A 16,332-nucleotide genomic window follows, 5' to 3' on the forward strand; every position below is an offset into this window, starting at 1 on the left:
CAAGGGGTCACCACAGCAGATGGATGCACAACTTTGATTTGGCACAGATTTTACTTCCTGACGCAACACTCCCATTTGTCCGAGCTTGGGACTGGGACTAGGAGCACACTAAGGTTGTGACCTCTTGATTTCTTTCCTGATCTTAGACATGTAAGGCAAATGTGTTAACCACTACAAATTTAATTTCAAATGCTCTCTGTTCCTCCACAAAGACGTTTTTGCTGCATGTAGCTGCAATTGCTTTGCGAGGAGAGGTGAGGATGATATGCAGAACCAGCTAGCGTGGATTTGAATCACTCGATGCGTGCATTCATTCAGGTTGTGTTTGATGTTGACAGAAACTGTTTTATTCCCACAGTTACTGGACCACAGATGACATTGTTCAAATGTTTTCTTAGGCCAGGTCATCTTTCCCGTGACAACTGAACTAATCCCTTCATGTTTCGAAAGGAACTCCCGTTTAAACTAAAACAAATCGGCATAACTATGCATAGACACTGTAATGTGCCACTTCCTCTTGATAATCTAAAAAGAGTATCCTATCCACCATACAATGTGCTAGGTCATGCTGACCTGAAGATGAGCAGGGACTATCTAATTATGGACCGCAGGCATCCAGCTTTTTCCACTCTCTTATTAGTTTTGCCAAAGCCAAGTTTCAACCTCTAAATCAATTTCCGCTGCACTCAATCTCTGACTACCGAGGAACTAAGGGCGTGCTCTCTCACTTAGTGATGGGCTGATGAACAATACAACGTTTCAATACAAGGTTAGAGCATTAGGTGCAGCTGAGCCCAGGTTTCTTTTAAATCTCCAGGCCTGGTTGGTGGCCTTCAAACCTGCTTATTATGCAGCCTTAGCTTACCACTGCAAAAGCAGGCACATAAACCTCTGATCCACAGTGCTGTACTTTTATCCTGATGTGAGGAGACAACAGCATATTATCTTTTAAAAAAGGTTGGTATTTCAAACAGGATGTGTATGGATGACAGAGAGGGCATTAGGCTGGTTGTATTACCACAGCTGCTGTTTTTTGTCTTGGTCTATTTATATTTCACCTGAGCTTATGTACACTGGCAGATGCTGGTACTGTTCCCCAGACCGCAGGTAATGACATTTTGGCTTGTCAGCTGATAAAGTGGGAGGAAGGTTTAGGCAGATCCAAATGTGGAACTCAGGATGGTGTCACGACTTCTAGTTTTATTTTTACTTTTTTATTTTATTTATTTTTGGGTTTTTTTTTCGAGGCTTCCAAAACAACCAGTGGATATCTGACCCAAGATTTCCTGTTCCACCCACTAGCCATCGTTTACAAATAGAGATACATTAAGGAAGATAAGAAAAGTTGAAGGTTTTCTCTTAGTCACTATTCAGAGAGTTTACCTTCAGTTTCAATGAATCTATCGCCCCTTTTTAAGGTCGTGTTCTTTTCTGCTTCTAGGAAACTTCCAGAGTGTTTTTATGCTTGCCATGCATGCTGGGTTCCTCCCAGTCTGCCTCTTTCATTTTGTTTCAATTAGTGGAAGAGGACACAAAATTACAAGTATTCTCCGGATCTTCGTCCTCGCCTCAGGCACTGTGGACACCTCCACTTATAACTGCTGCTTGGTGACTCTGCCTTCATCAGCACTGATTGCCTTCAGAGTTTTGGGACAGCAGCTAACTATTTGTTTTAGCACCTGTTGTGTCTCACAAACACAAGTGTAAAGACAAAGCAGAGAAGAAAAATCTTCTATTTGACAGATTGAAACAAAGAAAGAATATTCATTAGTAATTTCGCCCTTATCGGTTTTGTTAAACAAAGTGTTTGTCATTGAAGTGGTACGGCTGCTCCTAGTAATGAAAATACAGAGCCCCAACCTCAAAAGGAAGTGAAAAGACTAAAAACACCAAGTCAGCTGGCAAGCATGTATTTCAGTGTACAAGGAATAACACACAACAAGGAAAAGTGTCTCAGAGGGTCATGTCAACTGGCAACTGGAGGAATGTGGGTGTAAAAAACAAAACAAAAAAAACATGTAGATATATTAAGAGATTGTCAAAAACACAGAAAATGAATGAGTCTACCCGTCTGCACCACATGTCTCCTGCAGCAGAATGTCTAAAATAAAGATGAATGGAGCTAAGGCTGGGAGCTGACTGTGAGAAACAGAGTATGACTCAGACGATGTCTCGTAGCTCCAAATATACACGTAGCTGCAGAAGCTGCTGTTTTAAAGGGGAAAGAAGCAGACACAGAGCGACCGAGGAGAGCAAGACCACCACTGTGACCATGGTACTGACATGGCTCAAAGTGCTGAACTGCGAGAGCTGCACACTAAAAAAAAAAACAGTAGAGGACTGAGGTCGTTGTGAAAGTCTGAATCACAGTATGATGCTGAAAAGAGTTTGTGCACAGTAGGGCCGGGCTATATCGTACCGTTCACAGTAATACCGGTGTAATTTTGGGCAACGATAGGAAAATGAAATATCGCGATAGAATATGTGCAGTGCCTATGTTTACATACGCACATGGCGGCGACTGAGAAGAGCGAAAGCGGATCGTTGAATGAAACGGATGAACCAGAACTGGTTTGTAAAAATGCTGCAGCTTCACTGGTGTGGAACTGGTTTGGCTTTCGTCCGTCAGATACACAACAAAGCACTATTTTTGGTAGCGCATGCTAGCGGGCCGTCGTTATTACCGTGTTGTTTGGAAAATACGGCACACTTCAAATCAATCCTTTGATTTTTCTGAAAGTCGACAGAGCCTCTTATAATCCCGTGTGCCTTATGTATGAATTCTGGTTGTGTTACTGACCTCGAAATGATTTTATGTGCACGGCGCTCGAAAATCTGTCAAATGTTTCAGTACGACTTTGCTAAGCTACGAAGCCGCACCGCTTGATGGATTGTTGGAGCATTACGGCTATCATAGGCGGAGCCTCGCGGAGTGATACGTACTGTGCTTCAACATAATGTTACCGTATTGTGTGTGTAGAACCTCTTTTTAAGTTTTGTGGATATTATACAAGGTTATGCTGAGGATATGTCGGCCAGTTTCCACTGGAAATGCCTTTTGGTTAAACTGTCAGCGAGGAATTTGCATTTGCACTGTTACATTTTTATATAACTTTAATGCACATAAAAAACAGCTGCTTGTTTCAGTGAAAATACATTGATGGGGTTTTTTGCACTAATAAAGTTGTGGAGTTGTAAAGTATTTTGTCTAGCGTCAATTATATCATCAGTTATATCGTCATCGCAAATTTTCAAATGTATATAGTGATAAATATTTTTGGTCATATCGCCCTGCTCTAGTGCACAGTCAGCCTTTCCTGGATTCATAAAGGTTAAAACGGTTACTTGTGAAAGTGGAACAGAGGACGTTCACTCTCTGAAAGCTCTTGCGCCTGCCAGCTGTCTGCCTCCAGGTTTACATCATTTTCAGCAGGATAAACAAAAGGAAGTGAACACAAAACTGATTTAATCCTAAATGTTCTCTGGGATTAAGTGTACTTTCAAAAATAAGGATTATCACTGCACTCTAATAGAGGTATCACAGGAACCCGCGTAAAGCTAAACCAGTTGAAGGGAAGGCTATCTCCTGACTCTGTAAATGGTTGTGTGTGTGGCTCTGAAAGAGGGGAGAGCAGGAAAAGTCCTCTAAGACAAGCATCATCTCTCAACAATGACCAAGCAAAAAAGAAATGCATACGTAGGATAAAGCCCAGTGCTGCACTCTTCAAAGAGAAACAATGCCTGTTGCGTTGCCTCTAATCTTTTGACAGCTCTGTTGTTGACAGCAACAGTGTCCTCTGCTCTCGTTGCTAGTTGATTCAATGTGCCTCAGAGCTGAGGCAAGTTTAAGTTACAAGCAATCAAAGTGAGTGGCATGGTGTTTGATAATGACTTATCTTTCAACTTTGTAATCCCCTGCTTTGAACATGAAGCAGAATGATTTGAGTCTTCATATGTTTCAATTCATGTATTTGCTGAATGTTAAAAATGACTTTTTCACTGAGTCAACTGACACACTTATGCAGTGATTGTCTGGGTGTGAGAATAAAAGCAGTCGACACTATAAATGCCTTTGAGGAAAACCTAAAAGCATCAAATAATGTACCCATTTTAAGAATTCTGGTGTTTTACCCCATCCAAAAGTTTGTCTCTGCCTTCACACGTATCCCTTCGAAACACCTACAAACAAATCCTTCTATGATGCAGTCGACAGAATCGGTTCCTTTCATGAATACATCCCATTGCACAGAATTTAAGGTGGTTCTCGAAACTCTCAGGACCACAGTAAACCAATACCAACAGTACAACTACTGTATTTAGGACACAAGGCCAAAAAGTAGCAGAGGTCAGAAGTCAATCATCTGCAAACCTACTAATAAGCCTGCATCACTTCCCAGCGTTGAGCTTTGCGAGACGTTCCACGCCATTGTGCACCCACCTGGCAGCGAGATGGGTGACAGCTCGTTATAGCCCCCGAACGAGGCATTGCGGATGAGTTTGCGTCCGTCCGGGTGTGGAGGTCGAAGCGATGCCGTCCCGCCGCACGTGGAGAAACGGCGACGACTAAGCAGGCCTTCCTCCTTCATCATGGGGCCGGCAGGAGCTCCCCCGACGGGAGGGGAGGAGTGAGGGGTGGGTAAGGAAAACTTAAAGGTGGAAGGTCGAAGGGTATCGGGATACAATCCGATCTTCCCCACACAGCTAGTGTGCAAGCGAATATCCCAACCAGCAACACATACACACACAAACAGAAACACAGAGCGGTTCAGATAGCAGGCATTGGACCGGTGCAGTCGCTGCTTTCTTTTACGCTTCCTTCAGCCGACTGCTTTCTTCCTCCCTCTCTCTCTCTGCCTCCCTCTCTCTCACTCAATCTGTGCCCTGTGAGTGTGTATGAAAGCAGCAGCCTGTAAGTACTTAATAACGAATAAGCTGAGCCCCTCCCACTCCCTCTCCTCGGGATGGGTAGGGGAGCCGCATCTTAGCTTGAAAACAGCCCTTATGTTCCGCATCTCATCTTTCACTTCAGCTCAATCTCTTGCTGCGTCTCTTAGTCATTATTTCAGATTCAAAGGGACACTTCACCGCTTTTCAACCTTACTCTGGATTAGTCACTGGGGTGGCATGTCTCTGACGTCTACCATACTTATTATTGTCAAAATATTTCTCCAGCTGAATTTAGTGTCGTCGTTCAATCCTTTGACATCAGCAGATGACGGTAAATTACAGGAAGAAATATGAGGATAAGGATCCCTTCATGCCCTCACAACAACTAATGAAGACACAGAAACAAATTAAAAGGATTAAAAATAAATGTAGTTAACATGGCAAATAATAGACTTTTATAAGGCACAGATGCCAGATGATAAGCTCAACCTCTTACCAATACTCCTGGCTAACGCAGCAAAGTAGAAAGTCTTGCTGTGGAAGCAGCTGTGGCATCACTGCTGTTAGCCAGCATGACAGCCACTGCGAATGAAAAGGTGGGATTGCCAGATAATAGTTTGATTCATCTACTCTGCCAGCACTGAGGCAGGGTTGGGAAAATATTTAAACTGTTGAGTGTTTATGTTTGCCAAATTCTGAGAAGGTCAAAGCTGCATTAAAACATTTAACAGTAATTTAGAAAATTTGGGTATAAACATAGGACTCATATTCAGCTTCAGTCCATTATAAACGTATTACATGATTGCCACGTGGTCAGCAGACATCTTAGTCTGAACGTTAGAAAGTAAGAAATCAATCAGTAGCTGTTATATTTTCAGCAAATGTCGATTAGCCAGTTATCAAAGTTTTAATTTTTGATTTTCCTTTTGCACTGAAGCAAGTTTTGTTCACAAATGTATAAGGTCTAGAGTTTGTTCATGACCTTCAGAATAAAAAGTAAAAAAATGATGACCACGTTACTTAATCAAACTCTCCTGAAGCTGCTGCAGAGTCAGTGGCTTCTAGGATGGTTTTTTTCACCATTGCCCTTTTCTGTTTACATTTAATATGATGGGCAAATGTGAATCCAAAAAATATCTTCTTTGTTAATACTGTGATTATTCAGGCTGATTAATCATTATTCAGATGTTCTAATTCACTAACTGACCTAGCTGTGTTCCCCCCCCCCCGATCCATGGGGGGGCTAACGATTACTAAGTCACTCAGGGTACAACAGTGATGTTTTAATCACTCAGTTCTTGGTTGTTTTGATGGAGACACATGCTGAACCATTCTTTGAATGCTCCGCTATGCTGGTCTTCAAAGATTAGTAAAAGAATATTCAATTCCCTTCTCCATAGCCATCAGAGAAGAGGCAGTGTTAGACTGAAGATGGGAACGGTGATAATTCAGTCCAGCATCGAGCTAATGACTTCAAATTACTCGAAGCATTCACAGCAGTAAGCAGGCAGGGTTAATAAGAGCATGTCTGTACAGTCGATGTACACCGTGTTGTCCGGATTTGTTTAGTATGACAGTCAGAAAAGCTTCCTCGCTGGCTGCTGCTGCTTTAAATGGCCAAATTAATTTGCAGTGAAATGTCCCTTTTTCATTCCCTATTCTGTCTGACAACACAAATAACTACAGCTTGTAAACCATACCTGCTATGCTATAACGAGTCATCAGATTGCAAATATGTACACACACACACACACACACACACACACACACACACACACACACACACACACACACACACACACACACCAGATGCTCTGAGGACAGAAGGAAGTTTGTTGTCACACCACTGCTCAGACCACCCTTTTATTCCCACATTGCACAGGGAAATAAGAAAGCCTGTCAGCACTGCCGGGTTAAGCTTTAGTGTTCAAAGGCACAGAAGGCTCCGGGCTGCAGCGCGGCCACTGAATGCCGCATTGAAACATGTGCTTCTCCTGGACACAGGTACAGTAAATAGAGCTAAAACCAGGTGCATTGTCTGTGCCTGTAGGTGACACTGACTGTGAAGTGCTTTGTTGGCACACATCTGTGACACACTGAGCACTTTCTATAAATGGTACCTCTGCACCATGAATCTAGCTGACCTCTGGTCTCGTCTGAAATCCGACAGAAGCTGATACATGTGGATTATTTTAGATTTAGTTCTCTTATACACGCAGTGAATGTGTTCAGGATTTTTTAAAGGATAAACTTTTTAGGTTCAAAGCTGAAGGCCAATGAAAGATAAGTGTCATCAGTATGGTTCATATAAACACAGTCACTGATAACTCGTTTATTTATGTAAGAGCGAAGGAACACATTTGGCCTGAGTCTTAGATTTGAAACCCAACACTGAAGAACATTATCAGCTCTTGTTCCTTGCAGTCTTCTGCCACCTTTAATCTCACCCGTCCTATTCATTCTTTCATTCTAGACCTTTGCAAGGAATCTAGAAATCTGCTGGCATCTCGCAAAGCCTTGCCTGCCAGCTGTCCATGGACATTTCAGCCGAGATAACTTGTGAAGTACTTGTGAGTGTAATCCCTTCCAAAACATCTGTCCCCAACGTAGCTAATCAATCTACAGCTGATAAATGTGAGCGCTGCCTGCCTCAACCGTGCTTTAATTAATACAGCTAATTAGATGGTCTGCGTGTATAATTCACATCCTAGACCTCATTAACCTGCTTGCAGAGGAGGAAATGCCCATTTTGGTTACTCCAAAGGCATTCTGAGTCACATGATAGTCTTTTTCTAAATTTAGTCATCATCTGGGTCATTTTCCCAGCTATATCCAGGCTACCCAGGGCGGACTCTTCATACATTCAAAAGAAAAGAACAAAAGCCCCACCTTTAATTAACAAGATGTTTCTGTTTTATAATCACATGACAGCCTGGGCTATTAGCTAACAGAAGCTTTTCAGTAATTTTACACATTTGTTTCTTATAATTTAAGCCTGACACTACACTTCTGTTTCCTTAAATATCTAACGGATTAAATGTGTATTTAAACTTCTTTATGTCTGTGAAGGTTCTCAGTCATCCAGGTCATCGTAGTCAAAGGAGCTTGCAAAGACTTCTTTAAGTTGCTTGAAGACGTTTCACCTCTCATCCGAGAAGCTTCTTCAGTTCTAAGGTCAAATGGTGGAGAGTCCCAGATATAAACCTAGTGGGAGTGACCCCCCACAGAGGGACAAAAGGACCCCCTGATGATCCTCTAATCGCCTGAGCCAAGGTGTGAAACTGGGTGTGGGTCCCAATCAGCCAGAGTTTCGGGTGTGTTCATTGTGAAACCTGGCCCCACCTTATCATGTGAATTCCTGAGGTCAGATGGCCCAGGATGTGAGTGGGCGTTAAGGCGTCTGGGGAGGGATCTCAAAACTGGATTATACATGGCAGAGAGTTGGTGTCGTAAACCACCGCCTCTGTTCAAAGATGGTTGCTCACAGTGGACATAGATGCTTCTTTCACTCCTCTTTCAAACCATCTGTCCTCTCTGTCCAAAATGTGAACATTGGCATCCTCGAAAGAGTGACCTTTATCCTTAAGATGCAGATGGACTGCTGAGTCTTGTCCTGTGGAGGTGGCTCTTCTATGTTGTGCCATGCGCTTGTGAAGTGGCTGTTTGGTCTCTCCAATGTAGAGGTCTGAGCATTCCTCGCTGCACTGTACAGCATACACCACATTGTTAAGTCTGTGTTTTGGCGTTTTGTCTTCTAAACTTCTTTACACTGACAAAGAGGAGTTTCACTGGTAAGGCCTACTCACACTTTTGCACTGAGGTGACAGCTGCTTTTGAGTTAGTGCTATACAAGTGACACTGAATTGAATGAAGATCAAAGTGTTCATGACACTGTACGTGGCCCACAACGTAAAATCGGTATGATGTCCTTGTTCTGTTTCGTCATCAGGAGAACTGAACATAAACAGTCTTGAAAGCCACTGAATGCTGCTTTAAATTTGGAGATAAGGATCCAGTGCAACCAATACAACCATGTATGTGACATTTACTTAAAAAAAACCAGAAAAGATATTCTTGTCACGCTCTGGGATGTTTTTGATGATTACTTGGCACGTTATGATAGGCCATCATTGAGGCACAACTTTACATTTGATCAATACTGTTTCTATTAGCTGCACATGAACTTCAGCTGAAGATGGTGAATATTCTGCATTGTGATGATAGCAATAGCACACCACTGTTAGCATGTCAGCTCGAGATGTTCCTATGGCTAAATACGGCCTCAAAGAGCCACTAAGACTCTTAGTCTTATTTGTCCAGAGCAAAGTTGCTATTACATTAAGTTGATCTGACCACTGTTGATGCTTTACATGGTGTCACGGTTCAAAACAAAGCAAAGTTCATTAACTCTCCTGTTATTCTTCACTATGTTTGCAATAAATACAGCTGTTTGTTGAGTTATTGAAAAAATAAAAGTCAGAAGTTATTATCATGTTTTGTAGTCAATCACAAAAGTGAACAAAAACCTATTGATAGAATAGTAAGACTCAAACACCTTCAAGAGTCACACGCAGTAAAACGTCTATAGTCTTAGACCCTGTAAGCCTGAGATTAGCTGTGGAGCACGGAGGCTTTTTAAATCATTCTTCTGCTGTACTCCTCCTTCCTACAGTAAATCAAACAACATGCATATCTCTTATTTCAGTCCACATTCATACTCTGATGAGTAAAAGTGGTTTTATGTTGGTGTGAGCTCCCTTCTGTCCTCGTGAGAGCAACCTTACATGGAGTATATAAGCACAAAAGCACACAAGACAGCACAAATCACTAAACAGGCTAGCGCTGGAAGTCAGGTGAGCGGCTTCAAACTACGTTACTCTTCTGCCTTCACTGTCTCCAATTCCACCAAGCACTACTTCAACTGCTGTGACAGCTTGTACTACTTAATACTATACCTTGGACTCCTTAAGGTTAAGTCTTAAAAGAAAATGTTCCAACGTTAAGTACTGCCGGCAGTTTAAGATCCCAAATCATGCTTTACACCCAAGTCATGTCAGTCCAGACAAGCCTTCAGCCGTCCGAGCAGAGCTCAGGCTGCAAGCAGACATATTCTCCATCATGTCTTTGTGTCCTCCAGCTCTCTACAGACAAACCTTGGTCAAACTCGCTCAGTGCTCTTGCCTTTCAGGGTCAGGCACTCATTGGATGAGAGCGTAGGCGGAAGAAGGGACACTGGATTGGCAGTGGCTGTTAACCCTGTCTGACGCCATAATCCCTGCGGCTGAGCTTAAATCCGCACCGACTCCACCTGCTCTGGCACTGTAGCTTAACTTCCTGCCTTTCCTCTTTTTTCCTTCTTCTACAATTCCTCTTCATTTTTTTATCAAATCTTTATCAAATTCTCTCACCATCTTATCCTCTTCATTATCCGCCCCCTCGTATGATTCACACATGCATCTCTTTCAAACTTTCCCAGTAGCAGTCTGGCAAGAGGAGCAAGTGAAAGTGGCTGTGTGAAGTTTCCTTTAGTGATGAGTTTATTTCTTTAGGGAACACACCGAGTTTGTGCGCCTGTTTTTATGCTCTGTCTCTCACTAATTAAACTAAATAATCCAAACAGCACACAGAGTCATGAAAGCAATCTGAACTAAACACAAAATTAAAACTTGCAGGTATAGTTGGATTTTTTGTCCATCTTTCTTCGATCAACAAGATTGTTGAGGTGACCCTGAATCCTCCCTTAGTTATGCTGCAATAGGTGTAGGCTGCTGAGGGATTCCCATGATGCATTGAGTGTTTCTTCTTCAGTCACCTTTCTCACTCACTATGTGTTAAGAGACCTCTGCACTGAATCACACTTGTTATTAACCTCTGTCTCTCTTCCACAGCATGTCTTTATCCTGTGTTCCTTCTCTCACCCCAACCAATCACAGCAGATGGCCCCGCCCCTCCCTGAGCCTGGTTCTGCTGGAGGTTTCTTCCTGTTAAAAGGGAGTTTTTCCTTCCCACTGTCGCCAAAGTGCTTGCTCATAGGGGGTCATATGATTGTTGGGTTTTTCTCTATTTGTAGTGTTGTAGGGTCTACATCACAATATAAAGTGTCTTAAGGCGACTGTTGTTGTGATTTGGTGCTGTGTAAATAAAATTGAACTGAACTGACTTGAAAGATTATTACAGTACATTACAATCTATAAAGTCAAAAATCATCCTTTGAAAATTCAAAATTTTAGAATTCATATTTAGAGAGCACACATGATAGTTTATGGGAAAATCCCACTTTCAAAGTGAGCTGAAACTATCCAATCAGTGATAGGAAATACATACTCTAGGTGGTAAATCAAACATCTAGTCACTTTTTCTGCAGATGCTGCAGTAATCTGGTTACCTCCAACCGTTCTAGCAGTAATTAGATTTCCAAAAAGTCAATTTTGCAGTCAAATTGGATTCCCTTTGTGTAGAAATGTAAATACACTACATGCTCACGCATATATTTGGATCAATTCATGCATCTACAACTAAATGTGGGGATAGCCGTTTAAGCACTGATCTCCCCAGCCACCCGCTCCAACACCTCCATGGGGACACCATTATGTTCCCAGATATAATCCCTCCAGTGTGTCCAGCATCTGTCCCAGGCAGGACAGAAATGCAGAACTGCGTGATCAATTACAATGCAATACACTTAATTAACTTCAATGATGAAAGGTTGACAAAAGCAATGAGGAGGAGGAGCAGAAGACAGCAAAGAAGATGTAGAAGAAGATTATTGACTAGGTTGTAGCATCTAAGCAACGTATGAGGACCAATTTAATCTAGACATTCTCTGCTTTCAGATAATGTGGATATGCATGGACTGCTTTCAGTGCTGCATATCTACAGTTTTAGTAAGGAAATCAACTTCAGTGTCAAACTGACCCAATTGTTTTCAGGATCTTCACCAGTGATGAAAATCAAGCCTCAAGCTCCATACCAGAGATCTGAAAGTGGTGCATCACATCAGGAGATCAAGCACATAAGCTTTCGACAACAGAGGGGACTTCAACTAAAAACTAGAAGCCACACTGAAACGCTGAAACTTCCAGGAGTATGCAAGGAGGTGCTTTTGTGCACATTTCTTTATAAAAACAATCAAATGGTTGCTAATGAGGTCAGAATCTGCTATGAGGAGGATAAGAGGGATTTCATCCATCATGAACATGTAAACATGGAGCTTTAAGCTCTAGCCTTTTAAAACGATTACTATGTATGCAAATGTATCACGAGGGTTAGTCAGCACATCGCAGCTGGGGTACAATCAAATGTGATTATGTTTCAACACAAGTTGTTATCCTCCAGAAATCCTGCTCTGCAGCAGCGACACACCAACACAGCAATTCAAAATCACATTCCATCTTCACACCTTAGATGTGAATGTTCTCACAACTCCTACAGAATATTCTTCCAGAAAGATCTGTACCACAGCAGCAGTCGTGCCCTCGTGTATGGGGTGGATTCATTCGTGAACTCCAATATTAAGAAACTGCCTATTTTAACCCAAGGACATCAGGCAGAATCTATGTTAACACTGGCAAGAGAAAACACGGCAAAGCAAACACTGTCATCACTTTGACACAAGACCATCGGCTAGACGTTGAAGTCAAATCGGTTGCCATGGATACCCATTCTGGACTGCAGGGACTTGAGGGTCATATTGGGTATATATTCTTACAGACTCTTGTTTCTCTGAAGCAGTGAGGACTAAAATGTGAAGTAAGTTGACTGCTTTTATTCTGTATGCTTACACCAGGAAATGAGAAATATTAGCCAAGGGCTGACTAAGCACTTCTTACTCCAGTATGTATACTAATACATTTCAGCTATACCATAAACACAAAACATGTATCTCATTGAACGTCTGACAAAGATTTTAATGGACCGATCCCAAAAGGCTGCTGATGTGTTGAGCCTATATCCACACAGCAACACACAGATCACACTCTTCAGCGATCACTGCATACACCTAGGCTGATAAGCCTGACACAGAGAGTGTTTCTGCAATAACAACACAGTCATTAGATTCTCTGTACCGCTTGCTCTCTCTTGTGGTAAGAAAGTGAGTTCCACCCTAGAATAATGTAGGAAACACTGACACAGAGATTCAGTTTTTCTTGTATACTATAAGCAAGATTTGCCAGAAAATATTTTTCATTTAAAAATAAAAATCCCACATTGGAACATTTTTCACTCACAGCAATAAAAACAAAGGATCTGTCACAGTTTACAGTCTCAAAATCAAAACTATCAGCCTCCGCTTCTTTGCCCTTCATGCTCTCTGTGATCTTAAGAGGAATCAAACTAAATTTTCTGATACTAAGAACACACACTGAGAACAAGGAAATCTAACAACACTCTAGTAATTTTCTAATCACAGTAAGGTGTCCACAAGAGGGCGCTGTAATACAAGAATAAGGCATGAGCAATGATGTAAGACCAATTTCCTCAAAGCTATAGAACCCCCTCTTTGATTTGTTCCTATTCTGCTGCATGGGAACTTCCATCCCTGAGCCCATCAACAGTCCTGAATGAGATGGTTTCCAGAAAGGAAGCTCAAATCTCGAGTGGAACAGGATGAGCAGGTTTGAAGTTGGGATCTCCTAAAAAGGTCTGCAGTTGGCTGGAGAGAAAAAAGAGAGAGACTAAGCAAAACCCTGATAGCTATCCTGAGGCTACAAATGGCCATTGCTTCTATGTCTTAAAGTGTCAACATAACACGCAACAGAATAAAAGAAGACAAAGGAAACAGGATTATAAGAGTTAAGAGGCTCAGCGTGTACAGTATGCAGCTCTATTTAGAACTCAACAGCAACTACAATGATTGTAATGGTCAGAGTGTGTGTGCGTGTGTGTGTGTGTGTGTGTGTGTGTGTGTGTGTGTGTGTGTTTGGACCTATAGTGTACAGTATATGAAGTATATGGTGTTTTTCAAGCATGTTGTGTAGCGATTGAGCCGGTGATATTTTAACGCTCCCGTCTGGGACAGCCATTCTGGATATCTAACAAACAATTAATAGTCATGTGCTTTATCAGAGCAACTGCTGCAGAGGAGCTCAGTTCTGCATTCAGCCTCATTACACAGAGCTGGTTAGTGAAGAAAATGGTCAAATTTGAGGAATCACATGAAAGACATCTTATCATTTCATGCCATGTGATGCTGCCCAGAAACAAACCTCCTCTCTTTGACTTGCTGGTTGATTTTCAAAGAAATTCTTTGCTCCATCTGTTAAACAGGCGCATCAGACGGCAATCACGAGCGCCACCGCACAGTCAAAACCACGACACAATGTTTGCTACTTTGCTAATATTATCACAGGCAATATGTCATGTCAGGAGCACAAAAGTCCTGGTTGTACTGAAGAGCATATTTTATCCCTTATAGACACGATTTCTAAAAATACTGGAGAGAGAGGAATGCGTCTGATTAGTATAACTTTTCATTTAAAGGAAACAGAGAGCTGATTTTTCCAATTATAAACATGTACTTCCAAACAAATCTGAATAACTTAAACCAAAGACACACAAATGAAAAGGTCTGCTATAAACAGATATGACTAAAAACCTGCTCAATATACTGGTTAGTCAGTAGGAGTTACCATCTTTCCTGTGATGGATCTCTTATTTTTGGAATTAAACTTCTCTTATTGGTTCTTTCCTGCAGTAAAAACACATGTAGGAAAATGATAATATACTTGAACACATACACCAGACTTTAAAATGTACTTATTAGGGTGGTACAGTGACGCAGTGCTTACAGGCACACTAAGATAACTGCTGTTTTTAACTTGGCAGTGGATGTAACATTTGACGTAATCTATTTAAATGAAAATGACTTGATTGGTATAGTTTCAGTTTATATAATGCACACCTTTGAATTCATATATTTCAGTTGTATTTCTCTCAGAACCGTTGCTTAATGTGATTATTGAGGGTAAAGAATCTTCTGTTTGAGTCAGTCTTTAGTTAGTTTCGAGTTTGTAAGTTCGCTTGCTTCTTTTTTCCAGGTGAGCGTGCAGTTCAGCATTTGTTATGATGGCTGTTCTCCCCCTTGGAGACCGCGGGAGTCTCCAAAAATGTTTTTAAGATTAAATAATATACCATGTTCTGACTGAGGGATTTCTGAAAAATTAAAACGTACAGCTCTGTTATCACTTCCAACATAAATGAAGACAGAAAACTAAACAGCAGTGACTTTTGCAGGGTTACTGAAGTTGGGCTAGCTGGTATATAATGATGTGCTACATGACTGGGCTGGGCTGTAGTTACATCGTAAGGGTTTAAAAACTGAGCTTTAAAATGAACTCAGAGAAGATACAAAACATTAAAACATGTTAAAAACACAAAAGCCTTATTAAATGCAGAGTAGTTTTTTTCATATGTAATCAGTTAAAGATCGGATATCCCACCTGCTGTGAATGTTTTAATGCAGAACAGTTGTTATTATTATCACTCGTCACATCCTGTTTATGACAGTTAAAATTAATAAGAGTGCCTCATGTAAACTGTGTGTAGTGTTAAATAGGCCTATACTACTGTACTTTAATGTCGGTCATAAGGGTGGTACTTCAAGAGCCATGTATTTTATGCTACAGGCTACAGGAGGTCTAAGACAGAATTTCACTACAGAAATCCCACAAAGACTGGAGGAAGCACTGATTTTAGAAACTGATGTAAAGTTACTGTGGATTCCTGTGATGGCTGAAAAACAAATTTATATAAAAAAAAACATTTAGAAGCACAAAGCAGAACATGTTTGTGCAGGATTAACTGTCTGCCAGTCGTTATCAAATTTCTTGGCATAACACATCTGCTTAGAAAGTACATGTAGCAATGCATCAACAATCTGCTCAGAGTTTAAATTCAGTATTATACAGATATTTACTGCACTAGCATTAAGTACAACAGCAATAATCAGGAAAGTGCTGCATGATGACTCTGAGAGGCTGAATGGGAAAAAAAATCATGACTTGTTCAAATAGGCAGCACAGGTTGCTTTTATTATGATTGAGGACATGTAGTGATGTGAGGGGGTGTGGAGTGGGGGTGGTGTTAGTAATTTACTTTATCCTGTCATTACCATAGCAGCCAAAAAATAAGGAGGAGGTCAAACGTTTGCATAAACAGTGAGCAGCATGAAGGGGTTAGGGTTTGAAAAGTACACGTTTCTGCACTTTTACAACATTTGAACCAACTAAAATATCCTGACTAATTTTTTAGTGTGAATGTGATCTGAGAGCACGTCATAAAGCACTTTTTGGGAGAATGCGTTACTACTATGACATAACGTACAGTAATGGAGACACGCTAAATCATGACCGAACGCGCTGATCTATAATAACCATGATGGACATGATTTCATTTCAGCTGCGTGCCATAACCCTCTCTCTCTCGCTCACTGTGCACTCAGCTCTC

At 41.3% G+C, this 16,332-nt stretch overlaps 1 protein-coding gene across 8 annotated transcripts in view; it reads right to left on the minus strand.

Moving 5' to 3' along the window:
* osbpl8 (oxysterol binding protein-like 8) overlaps positions 1-16,332 on the minus strand; it is a 98,086-nt gene that overhangs the window by 21,474 nt on the left and 60,280 nt on the right. Inside the window, exon 1 of one of the 8 annotated variants that reach the window (XM_085387829.1) lies at positions 4,439-4,767. The exons of the other annotated variants lie outside the window; for them this stretch is intronic. Within the exon in view, the coding sequence (XP_085243955.1) occupies positions 4,439-4,589 (151 nt within the window). The 5' untranslated portion in view covers positions 4,590-4,767. Of the gene's footprint in view, positions 1-4,438; positions 4,768-16,332 lie in introns of those variants that run through there. 8 annotated transcript variants of the gene reach the window in all.

This window comes from Rhamphochromis longiceps, linkage group LG17 (assembly GCF_057381845.1).
Source record: "Rhamphochromis longiceps isolate RC_006_pf linkage group LG17, R_longiceps_female_GT1.1, whole genome shotgun sequence".
Lineage (NCBI taxonomy): Eukaryota > Metazoa > Chordata > Actinopteri > Cichliformes > Cichlidae > Rhamphochromis > Rhamphochromis longiceps.